This window comes from Anguilla rostrata, chromosome 4 (assembly GCF_018555375.3).
Source record: "Anguilla rostrata isolate EN2019 chromosome 4, ASM1855537v3, whole genome shotgun sequence".
In the NCBI taxonomy this organism is placed as follows: domain Eukaryota; kingdom Metazoa; phylum Chordata; class Actinopteri; order Anguilliformes; family Anguillidae; genus Anguilla; species Anguilla rostrata.
Window position 1 is genome coordinate 559,891 of NC_057936.1, and position 27,800 is coordinate 587,690.

At 50.2% G+C, this 27,800-nt stretch overlaps 1 protein-coding gene across 13 annotated transcripts; it reads right to left on the reverse strand.

Moving 5' to 3' along the window:
* On the reverse strand, positions 1-27,738 carry LOC135252166 (phosphatidylinositol 4,5-bisphosphate 3-kinase catalytic subunit alpha isoform-like). Of its 13 annotated transcripts, XR_010329339.1 has the most exons (24): positions 26,738-27,738; positions 25,046-25,147; positions 22,762-23,168; positions 22,037-22,246; positions 21,213-21,463; positions 19,320-19,565; positions 18,698-18,783; positions 17,455-17,560; positions 15,986-16,138; positions 15,462-15,596; positions 13,371-13,495; positions 12,940-13,021; positions 11,746-11,910; positions 11,489-11,592; positions 8,667-8,838; positions 7,913-8,019; positions 7,405-7,526; positions 7,191-7,269; positions 5,510-5,680; positions 4,482-4,599; positions 4,106-4,257; positions 2,194-3,308; positions 2,122-2,161; positions 1-2,065 (listed from the first exon to the last, which is right to left on the reverse strand). XR_010329339.1 is itself a non-coding variant. In XM_064329965.1 (23 exons), exons 4-23 carry the CDS (start codon positions 23,111-23,113, stop codon positions 3,038-3,040), a joined length of 3,207 nt encoding a protein of 1,068 aa, XP_064186035.1. In that variant the 5' UTR covers positions 23,114-23,168; positions 25,046-25,147; positions 26,738-26,878; positions 27,109-27,738; the 3' UTR covers positions 1-3,037. The 13 variants fall into 13 exon arrangements, 2 of the variants coding, with proteins under 2 accessions (XP_064186035.1, XP_064186034.1); XR_010329341.1 differs by lacking the exon at positions 2,122-2,161 and having other exon boundaries at positions 1-2,009; positions 2,282-3,308; XR_010329340.1 differs by lacking the exon at positions 2,122-2,161 and having other exon boundaries at positions 1-2,049; positions 2,282-3,308.
* Positions 27,739-27,800: the final 62 nt, after the last annotated feature.

Here is a 27,800-nt window from a genome sequence, read left to right on the forward strand (position 1 = left end):
GGGTGGGTGGGACATGGGAGGGGCGGGTCTTAAGGGTGCTTTCACTCTTCAGTGATTCAGCTGTAGTGTAACATCTTTAGGAGGTAATATATACACTTTAATGCTGTTGGTTTGGGGAAAAATGATGTGTTCATAATGCTGGGTTTTTCCATGGTAACATAGACATAGGTTAGTCATCACATACAAGGTTTGCTATAGATAAATACTGTGTACTTTGGCTTTAACTGTCACAGTAAAAATGTACAGCATTACATGGTTTTAAATTAATCAGTAATTTAAAATGACACATGGCTCTCTTTTAGACAGCATGGCTGCAGGCCTCTTCCAGCCAATCACAGCATGACTGGAGGCCTTTCCAGCCAATCAGTGAAGAGACTAAGTCTCATAAACCTGATGCAGTCCATACAGGGATGTATTCAGCTTTAAGCCTGTAAGTACATCAGCGTATTGCCATGTGCTTTTAATGCAGTTCTCAAACTCAAACAGACATGATTAAATGAGCTTCTGTAGAGACAGGCACAGTTCTGTAGGGATTGCACAGGCCAGGAGAACCCCAGGCAGGGGGGAATTCATGCGAGGTGTGAAAAATACAAGATTATGGCAAAAAGGGTCAAAGAACACGATTGTAAAAATGCCCTTTCACACCAGAAAAACATAAGACACAAAGTTAATCAACATTCTTAATATTCCACCAGTTCATCTCAGTTTAAATAAAGTCCATTTTACCCTCAACAGAATAAATCTGAAGAGATGATGGGAACTTAGCAGCTTTAACAGTTGGGGTTGGGGTTAGGGTTAGGTGAACACGTTAACACGCCCGCTGCTCGAGGACACACCTGGCAGGTGTCGGAACAGCAGGAATATTCCAGAGGCTCATGGGTAATGCGGTTCCATAAAGACAGGTCTCTCAGGAGACAGGTAAATGAGGCTGTAGAATCGGGCTACAGGACTGCAGTACTCCCCTCTCACCCACAGGGTGAGTGAGTGCATCAGCCTTATTTAATTGGACTGGATCTAAGAAGGGGTCCAGACCTCACCAGGATAACAAGCAGAGCCAAACACACCTCTCTCAAACTAACCCACCAGCTCAGTAACCCCCCCCCCAAATCTGTGTAATACAGCCCAGCTTCCCTCTAGCCAGGGAGGGGAGGGGTGGGGAAGGGCAGGGCAGGGCGGGGCGCGGCGGGGCTACAGTAACTGACCGCTCATCGCTAAACAAACACATCTTCATGACTGGTTCTTGAGGCAGCTTTGGCTGTTTTTGGAACATGAGCATTTATAATTGGAGAACCACAGAAACAGCACATTAAACCTGTGAGCACACCTGTGTGTGCAGGGCTCTGTTCACTCACACTCCCTACACAGTGCAGCTGAGCTTCCTTATACCCCCCTCCCTCAGGACAGGAGTCATTCCCCAAACTACAGATACCACTGCACCCAACAGCTGCATGACTGCCACTGCGCTCTGCTGCACGACTGTACTGCGCACTGATGTCACTGCGCTCTGCTGCATTACTGCCACTGCACTCTGCTGCCACTGCGCCCTGCTGCCACTGCGCCCTGCTGCACGACTGCCACTTCACTCTGTTGCACGACTGCTACTGCGCTCTGCTGCCACTTCACTCTGCTGCACGACTGCTACTGCGCTCTGCTGCATTACTGCCACTGCGCTCTGCTGCAACTGCGCCCTGTTGCACGACTGCCATTGCACTCTGCTGCCACTTCACTCTGCTGCACGACTGCCACTGCACTCTGCTGCCACTTCACTCTGCTGCACGACTGCCACTGCACTCTGCTGCCACTGCGCTCTGCTGCACGACTGCCACTGCACTCTGCTGCCACTGCACTCTGCTGCACGACTGCTACTGCGCTCTGCTGCATTACTTCCACTGCGCCCTGCTGCCACTGCGCTCTGCTGCCACTGCGCCCTGCTGCACGACTGCCACTGCACTCTGCTGCATGAGTGCCACTGTGCCCTGCTGCCACTGCACTCTGCTGCATGACTGCCACTGCACCCTGCTGCCACTGCACTCTGCTACACGACTGCCACTGCGCCCTGCTGCCACTGCGCTCTGCTGCCACTGCACTCTAGTGCATTACTGCCACTGCGCTCTGCTGCACGACTGCCACTGCGCCCTGCTGCCACTGCACTCCACTGCCACTGCGCCCTGCTGCCACTGCACTCTGCTGCACGACTGCCACTGCGCTCTGCTGCCACTGCGCTCTGCTGCATGACTGCCACTGCGCCCTGCTGCCACTGAGCTCTGCTGCATGACTGCACAAACACACGCACACGCACACGCACACACACACGCACACACGCAGCATGCACACACACACGCAGCGTGCACTCACACACACAGGCAAGGACTCCACAGCTCAGCCTCACAGAACCTAAACATTCCGCACTGAAAGTCTCCCTGTTTCCCCGAGCACTCCTCTGCTAGAGCTTCATAAACAGGGTGCACTTCCACACTTCTGCAATACCAGTGAGCAGCACTAGATGTCACTCACGTGCTGCAACACTGCACCGGACCCCCCACATTGCCGTAGCAACAGCCTCCCAGAAGCCCCACTCAGATAACTGGAGTTGTGTTATGATGACAAACGAGTGAAAAGCGAGAGGAACAGACGGGTGAGCTGCTTGAGTGTCTGTGCATATCTGAAGGCGTCAGAGGAAGACGATCACCCCACCCAAACTCCTGCCAATCAGAGAGGTAAGAAGGCCGTAACGAAGGCGTGTCTGTGGACAGGGCGGAGCCCACCTGGGATCAGCCAATCGCCTCCGCCGCCAGGCTTCCGCCCAACTGCGTCGCTCAGCGCTCAGGGGAGGGTGTGGGCGAGCGCTCGCTAGAGGGCGTGGCCAAGCACTCCGGGGAGGGCGTGGCTGAGCGCCTGATGGAGGGCATGGCCAAGTGCTCGCTGGAGGGTGTGGCCAAGCACTCAGGGGCGTGGCTGAGCACTCGGTGGAGGGTGTGGCCGAGCGCTCGCTGGAGGGCGTGGCCGAGCGCTCGCTGGGGGACGTGGCCAAGCATGCTCAGTTCAGCGCGTGCTGGCGGATGGTGTGGAAGATCCAGTCCATCTTGGTGGTCCAGCCCCCGTGGTGAGCGTCGTTCATCTGCTTCATGAAGTAGTCGAGCGCCTCCTGCTCCGTCTTGTCCAGCGCCAGCGTCTTGCGGATGTATGCGATGTCGTCGAAGGACTGCAGCTCGGGCATCCCGGACCCCAGCATCATGGAGAACAGGTTGATGAAGAGGTTGGCGTGTTGGCGGATGGCGAGGTAGGCCTTGTAGCACATCTCCTGAAACCTGCACACACAAGGACTTATTACACACTGTTACACATCTCCTGAAACCCGCACACACAAGGACTTAATACACACTGTTCATACGGCTGAATAATGAACCTACTGTGGAGAAGTACGTTCTTAATAGCAGTGCCCCGTTTTGGAATTGAACCTGCAACCTCTAAGCTCAGTTGTCTAAGCTCTATACTACAGCAGCATGTTTCTGAGCCCTAAAGCAGCTGAAGAGGGGGAGGGCCTGGCCGTCTGTACTGTCCGTACCGTTGGTTAGACGCACAGACAGGTTTGTTCCAGCCCATGTCCAGCAGAAATACAAACAGATGTTTCCTTAACCCCCAGTGAGCTGGGATGAGGCTTTACTTATTGTGCTCTACCACTCTGATTATTCTGAATGCCAACCATCTGTCAACACACACACACACACACACACACACACGCTTGCACAGGCACGCACAGACACAGACACACACACACACACACGCACACACACGCTTGCACAGGCACGCACAGACACAGACACACACACACACGCTTGCACAGGCATGCACCCACATACATACACACACTTGCCACTTGCATAGGCAGGCACAGACACAGACACTCACACACACACACACACAGACACAGACACACACTTGCACAGGCATGCTACAGACACACGCACGTGCTTGCACAGGCACGCACAGACACACACACACGCTTGCACAGGCACGCACACACGCACAGTCACAGACACACACACACACATGCTTGCACAGGCACACACAGACACAGACACACACACACACACAGCTCTCTTACCTCTCAAACTCCCTAGTCTTGGTGCACTCCTGCGTTCCCTTGCTGATCACGATTAAGAAGTCCTGTGTTAAAACAAAGGGAACCCGCTCTCGCTTATAGCCAAATTTCTTCTTCTTGTGATCCAGGAAATGGCCAAAATCTATGTGGAAGAGCTGCAGGAACAGGAAACAGCAAGTTTCACTGAGGTTAGATACCTGTTGGGTTTTAAAAAAAAAATGCAATCACCCTCCAACCCCTCCCAGTTTAAAAAGGCCAATTGTATTGGAAGGCTCATCTCTGCAGGGGAGAGCAGACGCGATGGATCCTCAAATACGATTGGTCATTTCAAACAGTGAGGGGACAGAGGTGGGGAGTGGGACAGCATAGGTCGCCTTACCTGTCCATCATCCTTCACCATGATGTTGCTGTTGTGCCGGTCACCGATCCCCAGGATGAAGGTGGCCACACAGTACCCAGCACAGGAGCGCGTGAACAGATCCACTGCAGGATCATACCTGCGCGTCAGACCCAGAGAAAGCACTAAGCCACTGTGTGCCAATACACCCTCGAACATTACACTGTCTCAATACACCATACTCATACACCCTCAAACATTACACTGTCTCAATACACCATACTCATACACCACACCAGTACACTCTATTAATACCCCCTACCAATACACCATACCCATACACCCTCGAACATTACACTGTCTCAATACACCATACCCATACACCCTCAAACATTACACTGCCTCAATACACCATACTCATACACCACACCAGTACACTCTATTAATACACCATACCCATACACCCTCAAACATTACACCGTCTCAATACACCATACTCATACACCACACCAGTACACTCTATTAATACACCATACCCATACACCCTCAAACATTACACCGTCTCAATACACCATACTCATACACCACACCAGTACACCATTATATAATACACCATACCCATACACCCTCAAACATTACACGTCTCAATACACATACCATAACCACACAAGCTAACACATCTACACTGTCCTCAATACACCATACTCATACACCACACCAGTACACTCTAATTAATACCCCACCAATACCATCATACCAACACCTCAAACATTACAACTGTCTCAATACACCATACTCATACACCACACCAGTACCTCTATTAATACACCATACCCATACACCCTCAACATTACTGTCTCATACACCATACTCATACCCACCTACCTCATTAATACACCATACCCATACACCCTCAAACATTACACTGTCGCAATACACCATACTCATACACCACACCAGTACCCTCTATTAATACACCATACCCATACACCCTCAAACATTACACTGTCGCAATACACCCTACCCATACACCAAGCATGGCCTGCTTCAGGGAACAGGCCGTGACTCACATCTCTCCCTTGTTCTTGTCTTTGAGCCACTGGTGGAGGGTGTGGCTGTTGAACTGCAGCGCCCCCTTCAGGCCTCCTTTGCACTGAATCTGCATGATGGTGTGAGAGTTCCGCACCACCTCGATGAGCCCCACACAGTCCCCGATGGACAGACAGCCGTACGGGAGCATCCTAACACAGACAGAAACATCTTACACATTATACACACACACACACGCCCTCACACACTACAGAGTTCAGCTAACAGTCTTTAAACACACTCCATTACATTCACACACAGAAGCTTTCTCAATCACAGGGTTTTACCTGCAGGAAATGTCAGGCGGTACACAACTTTCTGAAAGTACTGATCGTAATGATGCCATTACTTACTGCTGAAGCTGTGTTTTGTGCTGAAGCTGTGTTTTGTGCTGAAGCTGTGTTTTGTGTTGAGGCTGTGTTTTGTGCTGAAGCTGTGTTTTGCGCTGAAGCTGTGTTTTGTGTTGAAGCTGTGTTTTATCATGGTAGCTGGTAGGTAAGTGCAGTCTCAGACACAGCCCGGTAGGTAAGTGCAGTCTCAGACACAGCTGGTAGGTAAGTGCAGTCTCAGACACAGCCCGGTAGGTAAGTGCAGTCTCAGACACAGCTGGTAGGTAAGTGCAGTCTCAGACACAGCCCGGTAGGTAAGTGCAGTCTCAGACAGCCCGGTAGGTAAGTGCAGTCTCAGACACAGCCCGGTAGGTAAGTGCAGTCTCAGACACAGCCCGGTAGGTAAGTGCAGTCTCAGACACAGCCCGGTAGGTAAGTGCAGTCTCAGACACAGCCGGTAGGTAAGTGCAGTCTCAGACACAGCCCGGTAGGTAAGTGCAGTTTCAGACACAGCCTGGAAGGTAAGTGCAGTCTCAGACACAGCCCGGTAGGTAAGTGCAGTCTCAGACACAGCCCGGTAGGTAAGTGCAGTCTCAGACACAGCCCGGTAGGTAAGTGCAGTCTCAGACACAGCCCGGTAGGTAAGTGCAGTCTCAGACACAGCCCGGTAGGTAAGTGCAGTCTCAGACACAGCCCGGTAGGTAAGTGCAGTCTCAGACACAGCCCGGTAGGTAAGTGCAGTCTCAGACACAGCCCGGTAGGTAAGTGCAGTCTCAGACACAGCCCGGTAGGTAAGTGCAGTCTCAGACAGCCCGGTAGGTAAGTGCAGTCTCAGACACAGCCCGGTAGGTAAGTGCAGTCTCAGACACAGCCCGGTAGGTAAGTGCAGTCTCAGACACAGCCCGGTAGGTAAGTGCAGTCTCAGACACAGCCCGGTAGGTAAGTGCAGTCTCAGACACAGCCAGTAGGTAAGTGCAGTCTCAGACACAGCCCGGTAGGTAAGTGCAGTCTCAGACACAGCCCGGTAGGTAAGTGCAGTCTCAGACACAGCCAGTAGGTAAGTGCAGTCTCAGACACAGCCCGGTAGGTAAGTGCAGTCTCAGACACAGCCCGGTAGGTAAGTGCAGTCTCAGACACAGCCCGGTAGGTAAGTGCAGTCTCAGACACAGCCAGTAGGTAAGTGCAGTCTCAGACACAGCCCGGTAGGTAAGTGCAGTCTCAGACACAGCCCGGTAGGTAAGTGCAGTCTCAGACACAGCCCGGTAGGTAAGTGCAGTCTCAGACACAGCCCGGTAGGTAAGTGTGGTCTCAGACACTGCAGTGTTGGGAGTACCGGAGGTCCAGGCCCTGGTTCTGCCAGATGTTCTCCATGATTCGGATGATCTGAAGGGTCAGCATGTCCTGCCGCAGATCTGTGCAAACAGGGTTTAAACGTGGTGGTGTGGTGAGGAGCTGACGTTTCAGCGTAGTCATAAATATGAACACATGAACATGAACACATGAACATGAACACGTGGCAGAGGGAGCACACTGCGCAGGTCACACACCGTCTCCGTTCTTGAAGATGATCTCATTGTTCTGGAAGAGCAGCTCGGACATGATGTCGGGGTTCTCCCAGTTCAGCCACAGCGGCCGCTTGGCGGAGGACATGATCCGGCATTCTTCCAGGCTGCAGCGCGGCGAGAAAAAGACAGAAGAGCCCATAAATATCAGCAGCAATGCGCTGCGATAGAGCATTACACTCACCCAGCACAACACATTACAGCATTACAAATCAGACAGCACAACACATTACAGCATTACACTCACCCAGCACAACACATTACAGCATTACACTCAGCCAGCACAACACATTACAGCATTACACTCAGCCAGCACAACACATTACAGCATTACACTCAGCCAGCACAACACATTACAGCATTACACTCAGCCAGCACAACACATTACAGCATTACACTCAGCCAGCACAACACTCTACTGTTTATACACACATTACACATTAGTGTATATGGACTGTGGAGCCCCTGGCTGCAGGGCCCCTGGCTGGCGTACCGTAGGTTGCCCAGCTGGTGTGCGGGGTTGAGGGGGGAGGTGAAGTTCTGCAGGGCGTCCATATAGTCCGGCCTCCTCATCTGCTCCACCAGGAACTTCATCTGCACCTGCAGAGAGCAAACACACCTGAGAACAGGGCCCCAAACCACACCTGAGAACAGGGCCCAAAACCGGGCCCCCAAGGGCCACACACCTGAGAGCAGGGCCCCAGACCAGGCTCCAAGGGCCACACACCTGAGAACAGGGCCCCAAACCGGGCCCCCAAGGGCCACACACCTGAGAGCAGGGCCCCAAAATTAGACCATGAAACTGAACGACTGTTCCCTCTAACCCACTGCTTTACAGACCGAGCCTGAAATAAGCCAAAAGATAAAGACTTGCATGGACATTTTCACATCTATAAACAGGCAAATAATACGATTTCCTTTTGACAAAGTTTGTTATTTATAAGCACAAGAGCTGGACGCCTGACGAGGTGTGTATGTTCTGTATGGGTTTTCACTTCAAATTCACTTCTGACTGGCAGCACACTGCTGATTGGTTAAAAAGCAAATGCCATGTTTATTATTCCATAAAAAAGCTCACCAAATGTCCATTACCCAATCCTCCTGTAGAGGGCACTATAAGAACATTGTTTGATTCAGGATAAAATACACTTACTTTCACCATTTTCTCTTTCTCTCTCTCTCTCTCTCTCTCTCTCTCTCTTTCTCATACTGTCCTACTCTCTCTCGTACTCTCTATCTCTCTCTACCTTCTGCGTCTCGTCTTTCTTCTCCTGCTTCAGGATGTCGGTCAGGTTGATGAGCTTCTCCATGGCCTCCACCTGCCTGCTCAGGTGCTTCAGGTACATTCCGCAGGCTCGGCAGTACGACTCCAGCAGCAGGCCGAAGCGCTGGCTCACCGTCTTATTGTGCATTTCGGACCTGCGGGAAGGGTCAGCGTCAGAGCCTGAGGACAGGCTTACTGAGCGCGCTCAGTCAGGGCGTTCAGAGCCTCTGAGGACAGGCTTACTGAGCGCGCTCAGTCAGGGCATTCAGAGCCTCTGAGGACAGGTTTACTGAGCACGCTCAGTCAGGGCATTCACAGCCCCTGAGCTGTGTTCTTACTGAGCGCGCTCAGTCAGGGCGTTCAGAGCCTCTGAGCTGTGTTCTTACTGAGCGCGCTCAGTCAGGGCGTTCAGAGCCTCTGAGGACAGGCTTACTGAGCGCGCTCAGTAAGGGCGTTCAGAGCCTCTGAGGACAGGCTTACTGAGCGCGCTCAGTCAGGGCGTTCAGAGCCTCTGAGCTGTGTTCTTACTGAGCACGCTCAGGGCATTCAGAGCACTCTGAGCTGTGTTCTTACTGAGCACGCTCAGTCAGGGCATTCAGAGCCTCTGAGCTGTGTTCTTACTGAGCACGCTCAGGGCATTCAGAGCCTCTGAGCTGTGTTCTTACTGAGCGCGCTCAGTCAGGGCGTTCAGAGCCTCTGAGGACAGGCTTACTGAGCACGCTCAGTCAGGGCGTTCAGAGCCTCTGAGGACAGGCTTACTGAGCGCGCTCAGTCAGGGCGTTCAGAGCCTCTGAGGACAGGCTTACTGAGCGCGCTCAGTCAGGGCGTTCAGAGCCTCTGAGCTGTGTTCTTACTGAGCGCGCTCAGTCAGGGCATTCAGAGCCTCGGCGCAGGCATTCTTACTGAGCATGCTCAGTAAGGGTATTTAGAATGAATTTCATGATTCCAACATCATTTGAAAGTCAAAATAATGCGTTTCAGTCAAACGTAAAAATGAACATTGTTAATTTATTAGAATTCATGCTGATAAAAGTTGAACAGCTCCATAATATAATTTTCCAGCTTTCAAGCTCAAACTGAACATTGCAGTCTCCCTTTTCACGAGATCTGACTGAAGCCACCGATCTCTCTGCAGCAGCTGTGTTTACAAAAGAGCCGAACATCCCGGGCAGCATCATGGCCGTCACTGCTGCTCCTGAGCAGATCAGCCACGCTGGGACAGGGCTCTGATTCCGGCTCACAGCCACGCTGGGACAGGGCTCTGATTCCGGCTCACAGCCACGCTGGGACAGGGCTCTGATTCCGGCTCACAGCCACGCTGGGACAGGGCTCTGATTCCGGCTCACAGCCACGCTGGGACAGGGCTCTGATTCCGGCTCACAGCCACGCTGGGACAGGGCTCTGATTCCGGCTCACAGCCACGCTGGGACAGGGCTCTGATTCCGGCTCACAGCCACGCTGGGACAGGGCTCTGATTCCGGCTCACAGCCACGCTGGGACAGGGTCTGATTCCGGCTCACAGCCACGCTGGGACAGGGCTCTGATTCCGGCTCACAGCCACGCTGGGACAGGGCTCTGATTCCGGCTCACAGCCACGCTGGGACAGGGCTCTGATTCCGGCTCACAGCCACGCTGGGACAGGGCTCTGATTCCGGCTCACAGCCACGCTGGGACAGGGCTCTGATTCCGGCTCACAGCCCGGACAGGGCCTGATCGGCCCAGCACGCTGGACAGGGCTCTGATTCCGGCTCACAGCCACGCTGGACAGGGACCCCGCAGTCGGATTGGCTCACAGCCAGTGACAGGCTCTGATTCCGGCTCACAGACGGACACCGAACAGGGTTCACACACAAATTTAATTCAAGCACTTGTGACACAACACTGACATCTTTGTATAATGTCAATTTTAGAGACTAAACTGATCCTTAAAACTTTTTCAAGCGCTTCATGGAAGAGTCTGTTTCTCCAGGGATCAGACAGCCAGTGATGTGAGGGCCCACTTTCAAGCTCTGGGTACAGCTGAGCTGGAGAACCCTAACCCATCCACACACGCATACACCCTAACCCAACCACACGCGTGTACACCCTAACCCAACCACACACGTGTACACCCTTACCCAACCACACGCGTGTACACCCTAACCCAACCACACCCGAGTACACCCTAACCCATCCACACGCGTGTACACCCTAACCCTAACCCAACCACACGCGTGTACACCCTAACCCTAACCCAACCACACGCGTGTCCACTCTAACATTAACCCATCCACACGCGTGTACACCCTAACCCATCCACACACATGAACACCCAAACCCGTCCACACGTGTAAAACCAAACCCAAACACATCCACACGTGCTACCCACTGAGTACCCAGAAGCCAGCGTGCATAACAATGCTGGTGAAGGTGTGCACACTGGTGGACCGCAGACAGCCACACTGACAGAGGAGACATGCTTAACACACACTCCGTAGGAAAGCCCTTAGAGGGCATCCTGAAAGACAGCTGAATTAATTCTGCACTCTAATGGTGTTTACAGTCTGCTGCAGGCTCTGGGTGTTCTCTCTGGGGCCTCTGTTTGAGACGGCTCCCGCTTGCAGTCCTGTCTGGTACTCTACATTAGCACTGCAGCACACCCACCCAGGCTGAGCCAAACCAGCTCAGACCTACAGAGCACCAAGCAAGAACCATCTCCCGGTCAACCAATCACACTGCTGCTTCAGCGTGAAGCTCAACCAATCACACCGCAGCTTCAGCATAAAGTCGTTATGTCAAAAGAAGAATGGAAAACCATCTACTTACTTCAAGTGCCAGAAGAAGAAATGTCCTATTCTCTGATTGGTCAAAGCCTTTTTCAGTAGGAATCGCACCAGGGGGTTGTCCAGGTACTGCTCGTATTTTAGGACCTGACAGGTACAGGAACATCAGACTTATAATATGCCAGCCCTGCTTAGCCTCAGTTCTAATCAAGCTCATAACCCCAATCGGTTCTCTGTGCAGCTCTCGCACGCGTCTGAAAGGAACCCTGGCTGTGCGGCACAAACACAGAGACGCCTCACCTGGACCAGCTGAATGAGGTACTGAGACAGCTTGTCATCAGTCAGATACTTCTCCAGGCAGCGAACGGCGAAGTCTCGGATCATGGGGTCGGGGTAGTTACAGTCCAGCAGCTCCATGGCCTGCTCAGGCTTTATCGCCGGCCAGTCCTTCAGAAGGCAGTACATCTTACAGGGAAAACAGCGTCAACGGCAGCATTAACATCAGCACTAATATTAGCATGAACACTAGCATCAACATCAGCACTAATATTAGCATCAACGGCAGCATTAACATCAGCACTAATATTAGCACCAACGGCAGCATTAACATCAGCACTAATATTAGCATCAACGGCAGCATTAACATCAGCACTAATATTAGCGTCAACAGCAACATTAACATCAGCACTAATATTAGCGTCAACAGCAGCATTAACATCAGCACTAATATTAGCATGAACAGCAGCATTAACATCAGCACTAATATTAGCATGAACATCAGCATTAGCATCAGCACTAATATTAGCATGAACATTAGCAGTAACATCAGCACTAATATTAGCGTCAACAGCAGCATCAACATCAGCACTAATATTAGCATGAACATTAGCATTAACATCAGCACTAATATTAGCGTCAACAGCAGCAATAACATCAGCACTAATATTAGCATGAACATTAGCATCAACATCAGCATCAACACTAATATTAGCATGAACATTAGCATCAACATCAGCATCAACACTAATATTAGCATGAACATTAGCATTAACATCAGCACTAATATTAATAACTGAATAACTGATAACTGAAAACATACCTTTTTAATCTAGCTTATATCTAGCAGCACTGTTTATTTTTATTAATTTTTTAATTTTTGTTTTTACTGATTTCTTTGTCTGCATTTTATTTTATTTTTAAAATTTTATTTCTGTATTCTGTATCTCTGTATTTTTCTTTTCAATTCTTTGATGCTGAATGTAAAGCACTTTGAGCTACATTTTATGTATGGAAGGTGCTATATAAATAAAGCTTATTATTATTATTATCGTTAGCATGAACATTAGCACCAACATCAGCACTAATATTAGTATGAACATTAGCATTAACATCAGCACTAATATTAGCATGAACATTAGCATCAAAAAAGGGGCAGAGGGGGAGAGAGGGGCCAGGGCGTAACCGGGGCAGGGGCCACTGGCTGCAGCTGTGTACCTGGGCTACTTCATCTCTGGAGTTCCACTTGACCGCCAGCAGGATCTTAGGCAGGATTTCTGGGATATTTACAGAGTAGTGTCTGGGAGAGAGATCAGAAAGGCAAGTTAAAGTAGGCCTGAGACTGCACCGCCCCACTCGCCCAGTGGTCTGCCCTGCCTGCACACCCAGCCCACCTGCCAGCCCACCTCGCCTGCCCGCCTACACACCCCAAGAGCTGTGGAGCGTCCTGGAGGGCCATGCGTATGCCATCCCTCCAGGAACACGAGGGTGCACCAGCTGTCATGAAATGGCAGTCCTTTCCTGCAATCCATCTGGGGATCCCCTTTCCAACAGTAGGAATAGGGGCCTACCCCTGTAGCAGGGTGTGTGATGTAATTGTGTGTGTGTGAGAGAGAGATGGGTGTGTGACGTGGGTGTGTGTGACGTACCTGTGCCTCCACAGGAAGTCCTTCTCCTGCTCAGTGATCTCAGACAGGGGGTCTCTGTTGCAGACCAGGCGAAGCTGCTCACTGTCGCTGTCCGTCAGGGCGTGGTCTCGCGCCAGGCGGCTGCTCTGCAGGGGCACATCACATCCTGCTCATCAACACACTGCACTGGGTGGGGCCTGCACTGTCTAACAGGGCTAGCTGCTAACCTGGGAGCCAGTGTAACAAGGCTAGCTGCTAGCCTGAGAGCCAGTGTGAAGGGGCTAGCTGTTAGCCTAAGAGCCAGCATAATGGGGCTAGCTGCTAGCCTGAGTGGCAGCATAATGGGGCTAGCTGCTAGCCTGAGTGCCAGCATAATGGGGCTAGCTGCTAGCCTGAGAGCCAGCATAATGGGGCTAGCTGCTAGCCTGAGAGACAGCATAATGGGGCATGCTGCTAGCCTGAGTGGCAGCATAATGGGGCTAGCTGCTAGCCTGAGTGGCAGCATAATGGGGCTAGCTGCTAGCCTGAGAGCCAGCATAATGGGGCTAGCTGCTAGCCTGAGTGGCAGCATAATGGGGCTAGCTGCTAGCCTGAGGGCCAGCATAATGGGGCTAGCTGCTAGCCTGAGAGCCAGCATAATGAGGCCAGTTGCTAGCCTGAGAGCCAGTGTAATGGGGCTAGCTGCTAGCCTGAGAGCCAGCATAATGAGGCCAGTTGCTAGCCTGAGAGCCAGTGTAATGGGGACAGTTGCTAGCCTGAGAGCCAGCATAATGGGGCCAGTTGCTAGCCTGAGAGACAGCAGAATGGGGCAAGCTGCTAGCCTGAGTGCCAGCATAATGGGGCTAGCTGCTAGCCTGAGAGACAGCAGAATGGGGCAAGCTGCTAGCCTGAGAGCCAGCATAATGGGGCTAGCTGCTAGCCTGAGAGCCAGTGTAACGTGGCTCGCTGCTAGCCCAGGGCTCTGCAGTGCTCCCATTTTAGGAGCATTTGCTCCTGAAATTTGAAGTATGCTAACTGGAAAAGCAATTTAGGAGCACATCTACTAATTAGGATGCATTAGAGTGCTCCTAAATCTTTCAACTTCGAAACACATGTGCTCCTTGGACAAAATGTTATAGTGGTGCACTGTAGCCTGTAGCACTCTCTCCACTGCTGAATGAAGGGAACACTCAGAGGTGCAGCTGCTGGGGAGATAAACAGGCTTTAGCCCTTCCCTGCTTTGACCCTTCCCTACGGTTAACCCTAACCCGGATATCCATGTTTCCGCAGACGTGGCCGCTGTGTTTACAGAATCAAGCCGCACAAGCTAAATCACGAGGAAAACAAGCATAAACACACCTGTGTCCTCAAATACACGCACCAGAGCACTGCCCCAATGACAGGCACCAGAGCACTGCCCCAATGACAGGCACCACAGCACTGCCCCAATGACACGCACCAGAGCACTGCCCCAATGACACGCACCAGAGGACTGCCCCAATGACAGGCACCAGAGCACTGCCCCAATGACACGCACCAGAGCACTGCCCCAATGACATGCACCAGAGCACTGCCCCAATGACAGGCACCAGAGCACTGCCCCAATGACAGGCACCAGAGCACTGCCCCAATGACAGGCACCAGAGCACTGCCCCAATGACAGGCACCAGAGCACTGCCCCAATGACAGGCACCAGAGCACTGCCCCAATGACACGCACCAGAGCACTGCCCCAATGACAGGCACCAGAGCACTGCCCCAATGACACGCACCAGAGCACTGCCCCAATGACAGGCACCACAGCACTGCCCCAATGACAGGCACCACAGCACTGCCCCAATGACACGCAGTAGAGCACTGCCCCAATAACATGCACTAGAGTAGGATGTGCAGATGTGTGTGCATGTCTGGAAGTGCGTCTTCGCACGGGCTCGTATATGCGTATGCATGCGCGCAGGTGTGTGTGCCCGTATGGGAGCGTGTGTGTATGATCGCGTGTGCGTGTCTGCGTGCGGCTGTGTAGACGCGTACAGGTGTGTGTGCTTACGGGCGCATGCGTGTGCGGGTGTGTAAACGCGGACAGGTGTGTGTGCCCGTATGGGGGAGTGTGTGCGTACGGGCGTGTGCATCTCACCAGGCCAGTATGGCAGTAGTTGAAGCCCAGTTCTCTGGATATGCTCCAGTTAGCGTGGTCCTCTATGGTGGCCATGTCCGGAAACTTCACTGGGCTGCTGAAGTAATCAAACTCCAGCTCCAAACAGGGCGTTTCCTGCCATGGGATCCAGACACACACACACACCATCACACCAGGGAGAAATACTCTATATGAAGCACTTTGTCCCTTCAGACACTGGTAAAAATCCCTGCAGATTAATACAAGCATTACTTTTCCGCAATATTCCAAACTAATTATTTTTTAATGATAGCAGCTTTGGTTTAGGAAAAGAGCCACATGTTTTGTTTAAATTTTCAAATACATGTGTGAATTCTTAATGAAACAGTTTATCAATTAAAACGTAAAATCATATGAAAAACAACTCGATACAAAATACTACTGAAAATAATTGTGTAAAATGGTCAATAATCTTTGTTAATCATACAGGGATCTAAAGAGTTCAGGTGAGTATGACACGGTGAATGGTGCTGCAGTTGCTTTACCTTGTTAGGATTGGAGCCCGTGACCCCGATGGGGTTGAGCAGGTCCTCCAGGCCGTGGGGCACAGGCCACAGGTTGAGCGCCATTTTCCCTGAGACCAGAGTATGCGTGTAGTCAAAGAGATTAACATTGCCCCAGGCCAGCGGACAGTGCTCCTGAAACACAACCAGCGCTCTGGTGACAAATCTGCAAAATAACAACACCCGGGAAGTATCTCTCACACTGCAGCTTGGCTTTAGGGTGTGGAGTTGAGATTAGCTCAGTGCATCTCCCTCTTGAATCACAACGTAACTTGGCTTTAGCATCAGAGCTAGCTTAGCGCTTAGCACATCCCCTCTAGAATCGCAACGTAACCTGGCTTTAGAGTGTAGGGTTGAGATTATCTCAGTGCACCTCCCTCTTGTATCGCAATGTAACTTGGTTTTAGCATAGGCTAGTTTAGGGCTTAGCGCATGCCCTTCCTGTACTCCACCAGCCTAATTAAAAAGCTCAACAGAAAACACAGGCAGAAATGAGCGGTTAGCACAGTTAGCGCAGGAGAGAGCGGTTAACACAGTTAGCGTAGTAGGGAGCTGTTAGCGCAGGAGGGAGCGGTTAGCACAGTTAGCGCAGCGCGGAGCTGTTAGCGCAGGAGAGAGCGGTTAGCACAGTTAGCGCAGTAGGGAGCTGTTAGCGCAGGAGGGAGCAGTTAGCTCAGAGAGCGTGGTTAGAGCAGGAGGGCGTGGTTAGCGCAGGAGGGCGTGGTTAGAGCAGGAAGGCATGGTTAGCGCAGGAGGGCGTGGTTAGAGCAGGAAGGCATGGTTAGAGCAGGAAGGCGTGGTTAGAGCAGGAGGGCGTGGTTAGAGCAGGAGGGCGTGGTTAGCGCAGGAGGGCGTGGTTAGAGCAGGAAGGCGTGGTTAGAGCAGGAAGGCGTGGTTAGAGCAGGAGGGCGTGGTTAGAGCAGGAGGGCGTGGTTAGCGCAGGAGGGCGTGGTTAGACCAGGAGGGCGTGGTTAGAGAAGGAGGGCGTGGTTAGAGCAGGAAGGCGTGGTTAGAGCAGGAAGGCGTGGTTAGAGCAGGAGGGCGTGGTTAGAGCAGGAGGGCGTGGTTAGAGCAGGAGGGCGTGGTTAGAGCAGGAGGGCGTGGTTAGAGCAGGAGGGCGTGGTTAGCGCAGGAGGGCGTGGTTAGAGCAGGAGGGCGTGGTTAGAGCAGGAAGGCGTGGTTAGAGCAGGAGGGCGTGGTTAGAGCAGGAAGGCGTGGTTAGAGCAGGAGGGCGTGGTTAGAGCAGGAAGGCGTGGTTAGAGCAGGAGGGCGTGGTTAGAGCAGGAAGGCGTGGTTAGAGCAGGAGGGCGTGGTTAGCGCAGGAAGGCGTGGTTAGAGCAGGAGGGCGTGGTTAGAGCAGGAGGGCGTGGTTAGAGCAGGAAGGCGTGGTTAGAGCAGGAGGGCGTGGTTAGAGCAGGAGAGCGTGGTTAGAGCAGGAGGGCGTGGCTCACCTCTTTCGCCCCTTTCCTCCCTTTGACGGAGCAGATGGACAGACAGAGTCGGGCGGCTCGCGGGATGTCGGGAATGTACATGTCGTAGTTCAGCCACTCGTTCCACCTGGGGGGGGACAGACAGACGGACACACAGCTGCGTTCAGTACACTGAGTACGTGCTGCTGTCCATTCAGGCCAGAGACACAGCCAGAGCCCTTCTGTACCGGTCCGTCTGGCTTCAGTGCACACAGGAGTCCTTTCTGGGCCACAGAAAGACCTCCAGAAAAAACTGAGGAACTGAGACAGAGGGAAGCCCAGCAGTTCAGTCCCTCAGAACCACACCTGCTCACCCCGTTACTTTTACTGTGAGAATGACTCACACTTAGGGGTAATATTCACTTTCCTAAGCTATTCCTGAATATGTTAAGATACATTATTTTAAGAGATGCAGTGTTTAAAAGTTTAGTATTTTTGTGTACATTTGAACATCCCGTGTTTAAGACTCTGGATCAGAAGCATTCTGCCTGCTTGCTGTCATCTGCAACTTATGCTTTATCCGAAACATCTGCTGACACAAGGGGTTTCACAGATGGGAAAACTAACTTTCTTTGAGATTATAAGCAAAAGCATTTTAGATGACTAGGCTACTTTTTAAACCAAATAAAAAATGTTTTGATTTTCAGGTGTAAGCTGCTTAGACCCTCACACACACACACGCACAAACGCGTGCACACACACACACACAGACACACACGTACACAGGCACACACGCGCACACGCACACACGCACGCACACAGGCCACTGAGGGCTGAGAACTTCACTTTAACGCGGTGACAGGCCTGAACTTTAGAAAGCTCACCCTTTTAAAAAGGATCAGCACTACAATGCCCACCCCCTTAACTGTGTTTAATGTGGTAAAAACTGCATCTGGGTCTTTCACATTAAATCATTTTAATTACAACATTGAGTCACATTAAGCCATCTGACTAGCAAAAAGACTTGAAATCATTTTCTTACATTTTTCTTACAATTTCTTACAGTTTCATCATGCCTGAAATGATTCCACAAACATTACACAAGTACATATTAATCATTAAAAACACATTAAAAAAAGGTTTGTGACAGTTATCAGACATGCAGAAACCCTTCATATTTCCAGAATGCACCACACTGGGGAGGGGGAGGGGGTCACTGCCAGCTTAAGCAGAAGGTCCCTCCCCAGGGGGAATCTGGGAAGTGTCCTGTAGGGGGCTGCCGTACCTGGGATTGGAGCAGGGGACGCGTTGAGTGTTCACATTATCACACATCTGCTCCCCTCCGTGGTAGATCCCCGTCCGAACGTAAATCTACAGCAGAGGGACAAACACAGCACATTATAAACCACACGCATCACAGGGGTCATCAGAGGGTCAATGCATTATAAACCACATGCATCACAGGGGTCATCACAGGGTCACTGTGTTAAAAACCAAACACATCACAGGGTCACTGCATTAAAAACCACACGCATCACAGGGGTCATTAAACGGTCACTGCATTAAAAACCACACACATCACAGGGGTCATCACAGGGTCACTGTGTTAAAAACCACACGCACAGGTCATCACAGGTCACAGCATTCCAGCTAATTACTGAAATAGTCTCAATTTACAGTGTAAAAACTGCACACTTTTTCCATTGCCATCTGATCAGTTGTTGCAGAAGAAAACTAACAGATGCTGTAATGGCTGCCATGCATAACCCAGGTGGGTACGACACACTTGTGATGGTCCAGATGACCCCACCCTCCATCACTTTTAAAAACACAGGTTAACCGCTCATATTCCATCTAGCAAAGGTTGAAAATGTAAATAAAAGTCCACCAGAGGAAAGAAGCAGCACCTTATCGATGTCCCGGATGTTGACATTGACGTAGGTGGCGCACAGAACGCGGATGCGCAGCGTGCCGTTGATGGTCCACAGGGACTTGGTGGAGGCCTCGCCGTTCATGTAGGGCGTAGCGGTGGAGATGCGGCGGGCGTAGGAGGGCATGGTGAAGGTGTCCATGGGCAGCTGGGAGTATAGGCTCTCCTTGGCCATCAGCATCAGGTTGGGCATGCGGCCGAGCATGATGCAGCTCCGCACATACTGCCAACACACAACATCCATCAGACCAGCTCTGCACATACTGCCAACACACAACATCTATCAGACCAGCTCTGCACATACTGCCAACACACAACATCCATCAGACCAGCTCCGTACATACTGCCAACACACAACATCCATCAGACCAGCTCCGCACATACTGCCAACACACAACATCCATCAGACCAGCTCCGTACATACTGCCAACACACAACATCTATCAGACCAGCTCTGCACATACTGCCAACACACAACATCTACCAGACCAGCTCCGTACATACTGCCAACACACAACATCCATCAGACCAGCTCCGCACATACTGCCAACACACAACATCTACCAGACCAGCTCCGTACATACTGCCAACACACAACATCTACCAGACCAGCTCCGCACATACTGCCAACACACAACATCCATCAGACCAGCTCCGTACATACTGCCAACACACAACATCTACCAGACCAGCTCCGCACATACTGCCAACACACAACATCCATCAGACCAGCTCCGTACATACTGCCAACACACAACATCTACCAGACCAGCTCCGCACATACTGCCAACACACAACATCTATCAGACCAGCTCTGCACATACTGCCAACACACAACATCCATCAGACCAGCTCCGCACATACTGCCAACACACAACATCCATCAGACCAGCTCCGCACATACTGCCAACACACAACATCCATCAGACCAGCTCCGCACATACTGCCAACACACAACATCTATCAGACCAGCTCCGCACATACTGCCAACACACAACATCTATCAGACCAGCTCTGCACATACTGCCAACACACAACATCTATCAAACCAGCTCAGCATATACATACTGCCAACACACAACATCTATCAGACCAGCTCCGCACATACTGCCAACACACAACATCTGTCAGACCAGCTCTGCACACTGTCAACACACAACATTTATCAAACCAGTTCCGCACATACTTCTACAGTACCAAACTTAAACACATACAAGCAAGCCCATGTGCACAGACATTACACTCTGTGCGATTTCTCTCTGAAAAACAGACCAGGCCCCAAGCTCTCAGTCTGAGGTGGGAGACATCATGGCTGACCATACAGATATGAAACCATGCTGTATTTGAAAAATGTGATGTGTCATTTTAATTCAGCCCATAAGCAAAATTTAGATGTAAAAACACCCTGATGGCAACCGGAGTGTGTGAGAGCATGCCGGAGTGTGTGACAGTGTGTGAGAGTGTGCTGGAGTATGTTGGCATGTCCCGAGGAACCTTAAGATAACTCGTGGGGACCCATGGTGACCTTTGGTAAACCTAAGCTGTGAGGCGGGGCCTACCTTGTACTGGCTGAGGGGGCAGTGTGGGGCGGGGCCTACCTTGTACTGGCTGAGGGGCAGTGTGGGGCAGGGCCTACCTTGTACTGGCTGAGGGGGCACTGTGGGGCGGGGCCTACCTTGTACTGGCTGAGGGGGCACTGTGGGGCGGGGCCTACCTTGTCCTGGCTGAGGGGGCAGTGTGGGGCAGGGCCTACCTTGTACTGGCTGAGGGGGCACTGTGGGGCGGGGCCTACCTTGTACTGGCTGAGGGGGCACTGTGGGGCGGGGCCTACCTTGTACTGGCTGAGGGGGCACTGTGGGGCGGGGCCTACCTTGTACTGGCTGAGGGGACACTTCTCCAGCAGATACTCGTCGCAGCCGCACACTTTGAGGATGTACTTTCCCTGGTACTCCTGCACGCACATCTTCAGCTGCTCCGGCGACAGCAGCATGCTGCGCGTCTTCTTCCGGATGGCCTCGGCGATCACCTGCTCCGGCACGCAGTCATGGTTGATCTTCAGCGTGTACTTCTGCTTGTCATTGTTGGGCGAGACGATGACCCAGATGACCACAATTATCTGACCTGGAAAAAACAAAATGGGGAATACGTGTGGGTGCAGGGGGCCACAGGTCAAACGTGTGGGTGCAGGGGGCCACAGGTCAAACACGTGTGGGTGCAGGGGGCCACAGGTCAAACACGTGAAGGTTCAGGGGGCCACAGGTCAAACACGTGTGGGTGCAGGGGGCCACAGGTCAAACACGTGTGGGTGCAGGGGGCCACAGATCAGACACGTATGGGTGCAGGGGGCCACAGGTCAAACACGTGTGGGTGCAGGGGGCCAATGGGCTTCAGGCACACGCCTCGCTCTCTCTCCTTGGGTAGTCAACACTAGAATAACTGATTATGTTCCATAAAGTGAACAGAGTGAGAAACCAAAAGGACTCTGTGCTCCTGCTCTGCTCACTGTGAGAGACACAGAAACAAAACGCAAACTCATAATTCAAAGATACTTTCAATTTCCTTTCTTTAAGTAAACAGCAAAAGGCTGTCAGAGTATGTAGATGAGGAGAGTAATCTGCTCTTCTGAAGTCCTGTCAGATCACACTCAGCTTCAGCACCATCAGCAGAGAGTCTACAGGGCTGTGGCTGGCCTACCTTTGTCTAGTTTGCAGTATATGTGCTTCGGAAGGTCCGGCGTCGACTCCATGTTGGGGGGGTAAACGTATAAAGCCCGGCTGTGGGGCCCACTGGCATCGCGGAGGTCCACTGAGTCCTTACAGACGTTGAGAATGTTTCTCCTGAAGTCCTGAACCTCGGGGTCCTTCACCAGGTCAAACTCACACACGGGCATGCCAATGGCGAAACCTGCCATGACCACACACAGACATGTCAATCAAAAAACCTGCCATGACCACACACAGACATGTCAATCAAAAAACCTGCCATGACAACACACAGACATGTCAATCAAAAAACCTGCCATGACAACACACAGGTCAGACACAGGCAGTCAGCTGACTCGGGACAAAGCTACTTGCCTGGCATCTCACTGGAATTGTAATATTAAGGCGTGATTTATGGGGAAGCAAAATTAATAAAGCAAAATGTGCTTTTCTGTACTGATTGAGAACATTACAGCCTGCAGATCAGAGCTAATCCTGGAGGCTCTTGGACAGCCGTGCACCATCAACCGTCCGTAAGCAGATTACATCAAGAGCAGCACTTCTACTAGAAAACATCTCAACACGGCTACGTCCAAGTCCGAACGGTCAGTTACATAAAACCAGGTCAGAATTATTATCTTTACACAACTGATGCATTCTGATGTCAGAGGTCACAATGGGAGGACGGAGATCCGATAAGGAGGACAGGGGTCCCACCGATTTCGCGGTTGAGGATCTTCTCCTCTCGGTTGCCCACAGGCTCGATGACTTTCAGGAAAGGCTGAAAGAGTCGCAGGTCACAGAGCCTCCTGGTCTCATCATAGAACTCCTCCCGCTCGGCCTCCTGGGTCACGCTCACAAAGATGTAGGAGGTCTCCTCCTGCAGCAGGTGGTGCAGCGGGTACTTCCTGGCCTCTTTGAAGAGTTCATGTTTGATGGTGATCAGCGTAGCCTCACGGAGGCACTCCAGGGTCAGGATCATGCCGTTCGGTAGAAGGCAGTCCACCAAAATCCGCGGGGGCATCAAATGGATGCCCCATAGTTCCCCTGACGACGGTCTGGGGGGCATTTTTAAGCTCTGCCCGAGCCCCTCACAGCTTCAGTCCAGACGAGGCTGTCCGCTCCTGCAAAAGAAGCACAGGAGCGTGAGTTACACACAAGCCTTCTGCCCAAAGGCCACATGACAACACACAGCACCTATAAATGCACACAAACAATGAGACAGGAAGAAAAAGAAATGGCACATTTTTAAGTTCCAGCGCAAGATGAGAACACAACTGGAGGAGTGAAAGAGAATTTGAATGTCTCGTTTTCCCCGCCTGTAAGAGGCTATTTGTCTTATGCAATGAGAAAATTGGCAAGTTCTCATTTACCACCACAACGAACAGTAATAATTTTGAAGGAGTTAAAGGATTTCCTCTGTGGCTCAGCCATAACTGTCGCAACAAATAATGCACAAACCACCATCTGACGGGCCAGGACACCACTGGGGGGGGGGGGGGGGTCAGAAAAACAACTCGGCAGCATGTCTCCATGGGAACAAGCTCAGAAATGCTCTGGGTGACTCCCTAAAATGAATGACCTCCTCAGACTGTGACTCACTACACAATGACACTCACCGCCCCCCCAAAAACACAGAACGAGCCAAAATGTCTCTGTAAATGAAATTCCACACCAGTTGGCTAAATGGAGATATTTACCCCCCTGTAGCAGGGGTAGGTTCAGTTCATCGTCCTGAAGCAGCCCACAGACACAGAGTGATCCAGCAACAGGGAGGCCTGACAACACACTGCCCACAGCTGCTGTCCTGTATACCACCAGGCCTCAACATCTGATACACACAGCCCTCCAAACCGGCTTCAGAAACCGGCTTCAGAAACCAGCTTCAGAATATATACAGGCTTAACTCCTCTCGCTGGGCAAGCTCTAAGGCAGAGTTCAGTTAAACAACTTCAACAAAAAACTTCATGCACAGGAGCATTGTTGCGTTTCAGAAATGTTGATGTTTTGACAGAAAGACAAATATATCAGATCTAGAAACTTCCATGTGATGCTGGTGGTCACAAAATATGATTTGTTTCATGCTGAAGAACTCAAAAAATAAACTTAATTTATAATTTGAAGACGGAAACTGTCCTAATTAAAAGCTTGAAGCAGGAAAACACAATAATACAGGCACACAATTAAATCCATAGCATGGGAGACTTCTATAATCTCTTGCCATCATGCACCGCAGTACCCACCCATATACATTTTTGGACAACATGCAGCTTAATGTATGGGTAAAGCAAAGTAAGACACGCTTCAAATCACTGGTCAGGGAAAGTGCACGTGGTCCAAAAAGCAAAGCAATTAAAGGAGGACTGTGCATCATGTGCAGGCAGGTGTGTGTGGGTGTGTCAGAAACCCAGTGTAATTACACTGTCCGCCCTGACCCGCTGGCATTTCTTACAGTTACCATGTGCATTTCTCCTACGGGTAATCACCCAGCTCCACTCAGTTTTTTTTTTTTTTTTCATAAATTGGCACCGTTTAACAAATGATCGCTAGCTCTAATAACGTTGTACCAAAATCCGCCTGTCTGAGCAATGGACCGGCCAGAGAGACAAACAAATTTGTAACCTGTCACAGGGCACATGGCGTTTTAAGCGTGACTCCATTCAGCCTTATCTCTGCTACAGCACAGACACGCTACCGATGCCTCGCATCACCAGCGAGGACACATTCAGAACATGGACAGAAATTCCACACTGTAATACTGTCAAGACACACCGTGAGGGAAACTCGGGGTGGACCTTCATTCCGTGTACAACTGCTCTGTCATTTGACAGGACTTCCTTCAGAACTGAGAACAAAACTGAACGAAGATAGCTGAGGCATGCACCTACTAGGGAATTGCCTAACAAAATTATACAATGCGAGCCTGAATTTCGCATATGACATTGCGTATAAGACAAGAGAATTTGGACAAACAGTGCTGCATCTCAGACAGCGCGCTTACCTTGGGCCGACGGACTTTTCTTGAAGGAATGGTTCCCCTTCCTAGTTCAGACCACAACCATTGTCGATTACTCATCGACAGCGAGTCACTCCAGTCCCATTTCTGTCGAAAACATACAAGTTGTAACGTTACATTATTACTGATCCCGTCAATCGTCCCATAGATGATTCCTTCATATCTTATTAATATTAATTTACTATGCGGACTAATGCCAGACATTCAAACCAGCAGCGCCAAATGGAAACGCTTAATAACAGCCAGCCAATTCACAGCCCTCGGTTTCCACCTAGCTAGGTAGCAAGATAAGACAGCTGCACCATTTCATTATCAGCCCCAGTTCAATTCAACGTTAAAGAAACCTTAATAACGCGCAAATCATATCCGAATGCTAGTAATCCCATTCGCCGCTAACGTGATTCCATTATGCGAAAATGAACAGCTACGGTTTGTTTATCCAATCACTGTGCTGAAGACACAGTCAGGTATAGTTTATCAACCCCTTAGCTTAAAAAAGGTGTGAGATGCAGAGCACCCAAGAAACAACAAATAATAACTACATTAATATATTAATAAAGACCTTTAGCATGCTGATTGCAGACAACCCCATCCACTCGAGTCTCCGTGAGCCTTGTCAAACCGATATAACGTTAGCTGCGTAAATTAAACAATTACGCACTACCAGGCTAACTTCGGCACAATAGCTATATCTAATTGTAAACTATACATGTCTGTAAAATAATGTGCTGCAATGTTTGCAAAGGCAACTCCTAAACTTGCCTGTGCCTTGCAATTACACCAGGTATGATAACTTAACTTACCTGATGTTACCAATGCTAGGAACACCACCCTGCATCTACTCAACTTGACAGTTAGCCAAAGTGAGAATGGATTTACAATCCCCTAACGACTGTGACACTATAGTGGATGACTAGCTAGGGATCATAATTATTTTTTACAAAGCTAATTAGTTACCAAAGTTCGATATTCAGTTATACTTAAAAGGTATCTTGCTTTCAAACAATGTGAGAAATGTAACAGGAGCTAGCAAATTGAAGATAACGATGGCCAGTTAAACTAGCTAGCTGGCTAAGCATCATGCAAAATGTGTGAACCTTAATTAATTAGCCAACGTCAGCTCTGAGCAAATGTATTTTGCTGAATTTCGTTAGGTGACGTTATTGGACACGAAACGTATTTTACTGAAGCTATATTTTAAAATAAAAGATAAGCTACGCTATTATTCCATGGCAAGTTGGATTCCTACGGTTAGCTGCCTGGCTAGCTAGCACACACAACACAACACTGAGCGGATACCAACTTGCTAGCAAGCTAGCTATATAGCCAACGTTAGCCAAGTTAACGTTACATTTTAACCAGATCTTCTTCGTCTATTCATTCAGATATACAGTGCTGAGCCTTCTTTAGTTACAATTATTTTAGTTTGCAGCTACCGTAAAATTGTACTTTTCCCCACGCTTTAGCTACCTCCACAGCTAAATAGCTAGCGTTCGTTAGCCATCTCGTTGCAGTGGTATAGCATAGCTAGCTAACGTTATTTTTTCAAAACAATCCAAACCGTTTTCAAAATGGCAGCTGGCTAACTTAATTAAAATTAGAGTGGGTTTCTGCATTTACTAACTTGTCTGAAAATTGCGCGTATTATTTGCAGGTCGAACACTTTTGGCCACTTACCCACGGCTTTTCATTCCAGTAGGTGTTCCCCACTCCTCTCTCCTTTCTCAGGGGCCTTCAGTACTCCAGTCCGAGGCTCAGGCGGCCTAACCCCGGCCTGACAGCCGCAGCTTCTCCATAGCAACCGCAGGTCCTGTTTTTCTAGTATGGAAATCAGGCAGCAGCGAAAACATACCGCCACTTAACCCCCATTTAACAGGCACGAATGGCACCCAGCTATTTAAAAAGGAAAAATGAAAGTGTTGTAATTGTTATAAATCCTATGAGTAAAAATCCAGCCAATTTTGCGATGCCAGGTACATAGATAGCCAGCTGTTTCCCTGCAGCACACAAAAATATACACCGCACTGGAGGAGATTCTCCTAGCTTACGTGCAGCGCTCAAGCCCGGTGTGGAGTGAGTTGCGGTGGGTTTGGTTTGGGGATCCTCCCGTGACTAGACTAGCGAGCTGAACTGAGCCGTAATTATATACTTGATTCATGAAATGCATAACATAGTTAACTAACTGCACATTTGTAAATGCTGAGCTGCTATACACATTCATAAGATTTTTAGCATAAAAATGAACTTGAGAATAGTCCTGTCCCGTCCTCGTTTACTCGTTTACTGGCTACGTTACTTTTAGTACCTTATCCTGTTACCCAAATCTGAGCAAAGTTTTCGCCAACCTGGAGACGCCAGTGCTGGTTGCTCTTTTTAAACGCGTATTATGTCGTAATTATTTTTAAAAGCAGCAATCTTTCTGACATATTATTCACTTCTTTGCTGAATAGGCATACGTGCGAGACGTCCAATAAATGTCTTTTATATGGTTTGACCACCAAATGCTGTCTAGCTTTCGACTCTATTCCGCGTTTCAGGCATTTGTTACAGTCATTAGTTTTAATTAAATTCGCGTAATACATGTGAACAAAATAATACACCTTAGGCTATATCCCACTTGTTGATTTTAGTTTTCCAAACAAATGGCATCTTTAATGTTTTATTGATGAGGCTAAATTAGCATCTTCCACCTCCTGCGGAACTGCAAACATGCCCCGAATGAGCTACTCCGTATCATTAG